This window comes from Centruroides sculpturatus, unplaced genomic scaffold (assembly GCF_000671375.1).
Source record: "Centruroides sculpturatus isolate CEXI.00-Female unplaced genomic scaffold, Cexi_2.0 scaffold675, whole genome shotgun sequence".
NCBI classification, from domain to species: domain Eukaryota; kingdom Metazoa; phylum Arthropoda; class Arachnida; order Scorpiones; family Buthidae; genus Centruroides; species Centruroides sculpturatus.
In genome coordinates this window covers 155,833-164,297 of record NW_019384955.1, presented here as the reverse complement: position 1 = coordinate 164,297, position 8,465 = coordinate 155,833, and the positions used below count along the sequence as shown (strand labels likewise).

At 28.8% G+C, this 8,465-nt stretch overlaps 1 protein-coding gene and 1 non-coding gene across 2 annotated transcripts in view; both read right to left on the bottom strand.

Moving 5' to 3' along the window:
• Nucleotides 1-7,542, bottom strand: part of LOC111632347 (myb-binding protein 1A-like protein) — a 35,669-nt gene extending 28,127 nt beyond the window's left edge. The window contains exons 1-4 of the mRNA XM_023376757.1: nt 7,329-7,542; nt 3,546-3,650; nt 3,306-3,389; nt 3,052-3,228 (exon numbers count right to left, since the gene is read on the bottom strand). Coding sequence (XP_023232525.1) covers nt 3,052-3,228; nt 3,306-3,389; nt 3,546-3,650; nt 7,329-7,523 — 561 coding nt within the window. The 5' untranslated portion in view covers nt 7,524-7,542. The remainder of the gene's footprint in view (nt 1-3,051; nt 3,229-3,305; nt 3,390-3,545; nt 3,651-7,328) is intronic.
• Nucleotides 7,543-8,135: 593 nt separating this feature from the next.
• Trnar-ucu lies at nt 8,136-8,208 on the bottom strand. The gene has a single exon. It is a non-coding gene; the product is annotated as a tRNA-Arg (tRNA).
• Nucleotides 8,209-8,465: the final 257 nt, after the last annotated feature.

Below are 8,465 nucleotides of genomic sequence, written 5' to 3'. Positions count from 1 at the left end.
GAAAATCGTAACAACAAATATAAAAAGCTTGTGCCAACAACAAGTCAGCGCCAGTATTTTACTGTAAACGTCGGGTAACTATTTATAATTTTTTATGTTTTAAACTGAAAAACGATTAAATTACAGATTTTTACTGATCTGTTTAGCTATTTTGAAGTGAACATTCTAATAAATTACGATTTCAACTTTTAAAAGTTTGCAAACAAATTTTTAATTAGTTATTTTTTATTCTAATAAACAATTTCATTTTTTTATAATCGCTGAATTACTAAAATTAAAAATTAAACACTATTACATAAAAGTAGTTTATCCTGTTATTAATTAACTCCCTTGCTACCCACTAATTTTTAATATTAATGTAATTAAACATAAAAAATATTTAAAACTGGGGAAAAAACGAAAGAAATGCGTTAATTTTGAAGAAAAAGCTTCAAACTTTATTTTCCATTGTCTCGCCTTTCTGTGAAATCTGACACCGATGAGTCATTGTGTTTACAGCTGGATGACCTGGAGAACAGCTGGTGTTGGGATTTCCCGGGACATTCTCATAGAAGTCTCGGGAGGAGAAGGGTTTAAAGTAGAGTGAATACTAGCTGGCTGTATATTTTTAAATATTTTTCAAAAATTACGTTTTTTTATTGCGATTTCCGACCCCCCGACTTAATTAAACGTATATATAATAAAATATATTAATTTAAAAAAATTAAAAAACTATTGGAGGTCGTTTTTGACATCAGAAACTAGCTTTAAATAACTTTATCGAAGTAAAATCCGTGCACTACTACTTTAGAACGATGAATGAAATTTGATAAAAAAACTCCCATTAAAAAACAATTAAGAGTTAATCGTGCGTCATTAAAGGTATATTAAAATCGCGATAAAATATTTTCGCGCGGGAAAAAATTTTTGAAAAAATTTGGAGACTTAAAAAACATCCAAAAAAAACAAAAATTTTTTCGGAGGGCCCAAATGCCCGAGTTTTATATAACGCTATGGAACTTTCCCGAGTTATCTCGGGTTTTAAAGATTGCAGCATTACTTCTTGCCGCCTGCGTATGGCTATGATTGGTCATCTATATTCAGCAAACGAAATCAACAACGCAGTTAAGGAGACAAATTCCCTGACTTTTTGACAATTTTCGACAAATTCCCTGACTTTTTGACAATTTTTGACAAATTCCCTGACTTTCCCTGACTTTTTCAAAAAATAATGAAAATCCCTGACTTTCCCTGACTTTCCAGGTGCGTAGGAACCCTGTATAAACATTATAATCTTATGGTGTTAAACTGTTGAAATAAACATAAACAACAAAGTTGTATATTTTTAAAATACAAGTGTAAGTCCTTTCAACAACAGTTACATTATTTTCATCTGGATATTAATTAGAACAAAAAATAAATAAAATTAGAATATTATAGTATAAATTCAAAATCTCTAACATTTTCATACCATATATTTAGAATACTAATTTAAAATTCAAAATTGTTTATACTATTATTTAAATTAAGCAATAAGTGTCATCATATCAAACAAGCTATTAACTAACATGACCTAATGCTTTACATTGAGTCACATTAGTTAATAGATAAAAAATTGCTTAAATAATCAAGTTTACCATAGCTTATTTGTGATTTAATAATACAATATTTAGAAATAGATAAATATTTATCTATAATATTTGTTGAATGAAAGTAATTTATGTACTTACTTATGTATTACTGCATTTACTTATTATGTTTGTTAATAATTTTTTGGGCATAATAATACTTATTTTATTTAAATAATATTTTAAANCGCTATTTTCACTTATTTTTGTTATTTGACGCTATTTAGACGAATAGGCAAGTTTTCCGAAGCATAAAATTGAAGATTTTCCGCCAAAATAGAAACTTCCCGATAACATCGGAAATGACGTTCTAACATCATTTTAAAATATTCGATATCTAAACCAGAAAGTGTTAGATAGAAATAGACTTATTTATAGAACAATCCCCCATTTCTCACCTCAGGGAAAGTCATAAAACAGTTGGGTGCTAATGACTTTGTGAAAGGGAAAAAGTTCTACACTTAGAAACTTCGAAAGAAGTGATTTGGCCTGTACCGTCCGCGGGCCGCATAAACATTGATAGGGGGCCGTATGTGGCCCGCGGGCCGCAGGTTGTGCACCCCTGCATTATACAAGGGCTATTTTTTAAATAAGGTCCATTTGTGAATGAGAGTGAGAATGACATGTGATTGCAGCAGTGTGCATGAGCATCTGCTTTCAGCATGCTTTGCGCATGTTTAGATGCTATTTGCAGCCGTATCATCTGTCTGTGTGCTGAGCTGTAGAAGTTTATAATGTTTAAGAAAATTGAGTCGCCCACTGACTGTAAGATACGATCTGTTATTCAATTTCAGCACGAAAGATCATGGTAACTGTCTTTTGGAACAGGAATGGGACTTTGTTAGTGGATTTTATGCCAAGAGGCACAACAGTCAATTCTGATGCTTATTGTGTGCCTTAAGAAAACTCCGCCATGCCAAACAAGACAAGCAGCGTGGTCTAATGTCTTCCAGCAACAGGTGGTAGATTTCTTTAAAGTCTGAATTTAAAAAATTTTTGAGCAGTATGACAAATGTTTGAACAAAAATGGAAATTATGTAGAAAAGTAGATAAAAGTATGTAGAATATGGAAAAAAATATATTTTAATGATATTTACAGTATTTTTCTTCTTATCAAAAAACAGACCTTATTTAAATAATACCCGTCAATTAAAAGTTAGATTTAATCATTTAGATCAATTAATTATTTGAAAATTTAAATTATAAATAAACAAGATTTTTGCAGATAGTAATTAATACATCTAAAACAAAGTTTTATCTGCAAAAATTCTATTCTGAAACATAGCTTTTTTCCAGATACATTTACATTCGATTAAAACATTTTTAAAATTTGAAAATTATTTTTAGAATAGTAATAAGATCAGCTCAAATCTAATCAAGAAAATTTTTGATGTAATATTTGGCAAGAATTATTTTAATTTTAAATATAAAACTTATTCTTTACCTGATTAAAAATATTAACCAACAATTTGTTCACAATTAATTTCATATAATTTTTCTTTTGTAGATTTTGTAGACAAGTTATAACTTCATTCATTTTTTCCAAATTTTCTTTAAATTTTCCTGAACGAACAATGACAGCAAATGCAATTATTTGTCCAATTATATTATTACGTTTCTCCTATTAAAAAAAAATTAATAGATTATGAAATAATTTCACTTTTCAAATTTCAAATGAGTAAAATCATCATTAGATACCATTTTATCACCAGTGATTGAAAGATGTTTTGAAATTAGACTCAGAATTTCATCTAAGGATACTGATGGAAACTTTCTTAGCAACTATAATAAAATACATAAGAAAAAATATATGTATAGTTTTATACTTATTACTATTACTAATTTGTTAGTTTTATTTTGAAAAATTTTATAAAATTTTAAAACAAATTAATGATGATAATTCATTTAATTTGTATTAAATAAAAATTAATTACTTACTTCTGTCAGCATTACAGCAAATCCTTGTCTAGCAGCTTTTCTTGAAGAAGCTAGTCCTTTCATTAATCGTTGTAAGCAGTATGAAATATCAGAAGTGTTATCTTCCTATAATTAATATATATTAAATTTTAAAATAACTGAAAAAACTAAAACATAAAATAATTCACAATTCATAATATAAATGAAAAATTGACAATTGTATGACCCATCATTATTTGGTTTACAAATAAACACAGCAGGAAAAACATCAAATTATATTCAAAACAGCAGCATTTTAAAAAGTTCTTGGCACAGTGTTAAAATAAATAAACTGCTAGTTTTGGTTATCAAAAAGCAGTTTGTTTTATCATTATCATCATAATGGTGCCAAATTTCATGGCATTATAAATTATAATAACATAAATACAGTAGAACCTCTATTATCCGGACTAATTGGGGATGAAGGTAGTCCGGATAATCGAAAAAATACTTTAATTTGTCTTTTAATGATAATACAACACGTTTTCTTTTCGATGACATATCGGTAATATTAAAAGTAAATACTGTATTTAAATCATGATCAGATTTTCAATAAACAAACGTTCGTATTGAATTTGGACTACTACTGACCAACGCTAACAGACTACCTATTGTTTAAAAGGCCTTCTGGTGGCGCAAGAAGACGGATTTTATAAAATAAAAAGCAGTTGAAACTGCATTTTTATGAATAAAAATTTGACAAACTATTTATCGTTTTATGACGAGTAAAATTTTTTCGTCGCGTTCGCGGCTTTTAAGTAATGCATAAACCTTCGAGGCGCGAGGCCCTTCGGACCGCGAGGCATAGGCGGTGGCCCACGTCGTCCATGCCTTACGCCGCCCTTGGTCATAGAAATGATGTAATTTGAATATAAATTATTTATAAATACGTATGTCAAGTTATATTTTTATTACGACGTAAAATATATTTAAGAGTTTACGACCACTGTGCTGGGTGAGACGTTGTTGAAACAAAAAAAGTTATGCATTCCATCATGTACATAAACAGTGTCGTAATTCGCCAAGTGCAAATCAGCAAATTCGTAAAATTTTTGTTTACTTTAGACAATCCGGATAATCGAAAATCCGGATAATGGAGGTTCTACTGTATATTTATTTTCTACAAATACTTTTTGCCTTTTGTCAAATTGTGTCAAATTTGGCTTTTTTTTCTCTAAAAATATTTATACTTTTTCAAACAATTTTCAATAAAAAAAAAAATTAAGAATTTCATTTAGCTTTGTTTTGTTTTGTTTAACTGCTTGACTATACTGCTCCACATTTAAATGGCAAATACCATCTCCTCATTTTGTTTAATTTTAAAAAGACTTGGAATTTGTTTTTTTTTAAATAAAATTTCGTATTAATTTTTGAGCTTTTGATTGCCTGTTAAACCATAACTCCATCAATTACAAACCTTGACCTTGAAAATTGTTATGAATTTTCAATAAAGTGAACTAACTACTGTTCCCCTAGCAATTCATATTAATGTGAGTGGCCTTTGACTATTATTAATTATTATGTTGTCCATAAACTATAAAAAATTATTTATAGTTTATAAATTATTTAGTTCGGGTGGTAAGCCTTACTTGCATGTAAGTGAGAAAACCATTACTGCTATTTTTGGTCTATCTCAAGACCTTCTTCAGGTAGATTTTTCCAAAACTGAATCCTTCTGGTACGGGCATTCTAGATTAGGATGTGTAGAAGACTCTGATGCATTTAAATCAGAACATTGTTTTCCTCTTTAATTTTTTCTTAAATATTCAATGGGTGCATCTATTCATAGTCTGTGCATTGCCTATTACAATGTTGCGTCAAATATGGCCTGCCTTAAATATTTCTAATACCTCTAAATTTCTGAACTGATTTTGATATGTTTTTCATATTAGGACAGCTTGTTGGAGTTCTGTTTTAATCTTATTATCACTTGAATATATAGCCAAAATGGAGGTTTGTTTCTTCTTTTCTATATCAGTCTTATGTTCAAGAATGTGCTGTTTGAGAGACTTCTTCGAAGATCTAATATATATGAGATCACTATTCAAATCTGTTGTCTCTAAGCAGAACTTCATATACTCCCAGTACTCTTTCTCATTTTGAAGCAGTCTGAATGCATCAGGTTTATGCCTGTTTGCGATTTTTGCACCAACATACAACTCTATCTCTCAATATAAAGAATGCATATAGCATTTGTATATTATAACTTCACGATGGAGAGAAACATGTTGCTGGGGAGTGTCCATGATTGCAGTTTTGGTCTCTGACCAGCAGAATTAAACTACAATGAGGGACACTCCCCAGGCAAAGTTTCTTTGCTTATGCACAATTTTATTTACTAAGCTTTTAGTATAGCAATGCTTCTTGGTGTTTTCCACTATTTGCTTTAGCTCCATTTTTATGTCTTGTTTCCAGTTGTAGTGTTTGTGAGCCCTTCTAATCAGTGCGCTACAGGCCATCATCTTGCAGTTCTATGGATCATTGGAGCTGGCCAATATGTATATTAGAATGAAGCTCAGTTTGTGGTAGATTTTAGTGGTGTATCCATTACCATTAAAGGAGATTCTTATATCTAAAAAGTGGGCTAAAAAGTGTTATTCATTTGCTCTAATTCAATGGAGAGACCATATGGATTGTCATTCATGTTGCTAATAAACTCACTGATGTTAGGCTTAGTTTTCCAGATGATGCATACATTGTCAATGTATCTTTCATACATTCAATATGGAAGGGAATTTAGGAATGATCTTGGCCTCCAAGAGATACATCAAATTTTCAACCACATCTCCAGACAGAAGGCTACCCATAGATACTACTCTTTGAAAGAACATATCCCCATCCATTTGAAAACAAGAGATATAACAAAACATTTCAGAAAATTCAATAATTTGTTTATGGCCCATATTGTTTTTAACTCTAATCATGAACCAATCCCACAAACAGCAAAAACAAGGCTTGAGTTTAACAGATGGATACAAAGACAGTCTAAAATAGTGATCCAGAAGTTGTTGGATGCTGAGTAATCTTGTATTGCCCCAATTAGCTGCCTTGAGTTGATAACAGCAAATTGGTAGTCTTCTAAGTGTACAGCCAGAAGTTCATAGACAATTTGTTTGATTCTTCTGGTAGATAAACTGGATAAAAATCATTTAAAGTAAAGACAACTGGTATGAATTAAGTATAATGTATTTTTTTTATGCCTGTTTTTTAAAAATTCTTCCAGTACTCTTCAATTTGTATAATGGGCAAATTTTTTATTCCTTCATAAAATAATTTTATTTTGTGAATTTTTATTAAACCAAACAATTGGGAAGCAACTGTCCAGATGAAACACTAAAAAAAATGATCAAACAGAAGACCAATTAGTATTTTTGAATCAATGTAAAATTTGTGGTCTTTTCCCTACAAGTATATAAAAAATTAAAATACTTAAAGACTGTGCATATTAAAAAAATAACAATAAAGTTACTACATATATTTTAATTTTTGAAAAAAAAAGTCATCTTAGACCCCTAAGATCCAATACTCATTTGGCTTTTTTTCTAGTATAAGGATGATTTTCAGCACTAATAAGTGGGTAATATATAGTGGTAACATCATTTCAAACTAACAATCAGAATTACATATATATATATATATACTGTACGAGTTCATTCTTTATATAACATAGCATATCAAGTAAAATTATATACAATATACATAATGTTATAATATGTTAAAATGTTATGTACTGAAACAAAAAGAAATGACACACATGGCACTTACTTTTGACCTTTGTAGAGTATTCAACATATTTTCAACGGCTTTAAATCTAGTCTTTTTATTGACATCTGTTAGCTCATAAAACGAATCCAAAATTAATTTATTAACTTTTTCTATTCTTGACGAATTTAAATAATTAATATTTTCCTGGGCACCATTGGTAACAGTTTCCACGTGTTCGTCCGAGGAAATCGCCATTTTTCAAACGTGAGACCACGTGGACAAGAAAACTCTTTTTTAAATAATGTAATTTTATCACATTTAATATTGTTTTATTAATATTAAAAATTTTAATTATGATAAATAAAATGTAATATGAAGCACAATATCTTAAAAATATTACAATTAAATTTCAATCACGTGATTCAATGGCGTAATAGATGTAGTAAATATTGTGTGTTTTATTTTAATTTTGTTTTAAAAATTCTTATACAGGTTTATAATAATCAATGCTTAAGTTAAATCCACAAAAAGCTATCAAATTACTTTTAAAATATTTTAAATTTTATATGCCGCCATCTGTTGACGATTATTGAGATAAACTTTATTTATTGTTAATTAATTATAAACATGAATTTTAAATTTTATTAAATTAAATTATTTACTAAATTTTTATTCAATTTAAATTAAGATAATATTTTAATAAATCAATCCATAAAATATATATATAACTATTTTATAAAATATGTTTTAAAATTTTTATTACAATTGAACAATCAAAATTTAAAAGTAATAAAAACTAAACGAAAAAACAAATTCTAAGATAAGAAAATTTTTAATTGTTAAGTCCAAAAATTCCGGAGACACCTCCATCCCTGCCGGGATTCGAACCCGGGACCTTTGGATTAGAAGTCCAACGCGCTATCCACTGCGCTACAGGGACACGTGTTGTCAATCCCATAAAATATCTATAACAAACTACTTGATCTATTTGTTATTTTACTTTTTTGTCTTTGTTTATTACATTTACAAATGCACTCATCAATAATCAATTACGTTAGACATTTAACGAAATAAAAGACATAAAAAAATATAAATATTTTAAATTCACTAAAGCACATGATAATTAATTCAAAAATTTAATAGCTTATTTTAAAACCTTTAAATTTCTAATATATAATAGAAAGCTTTATATATTAC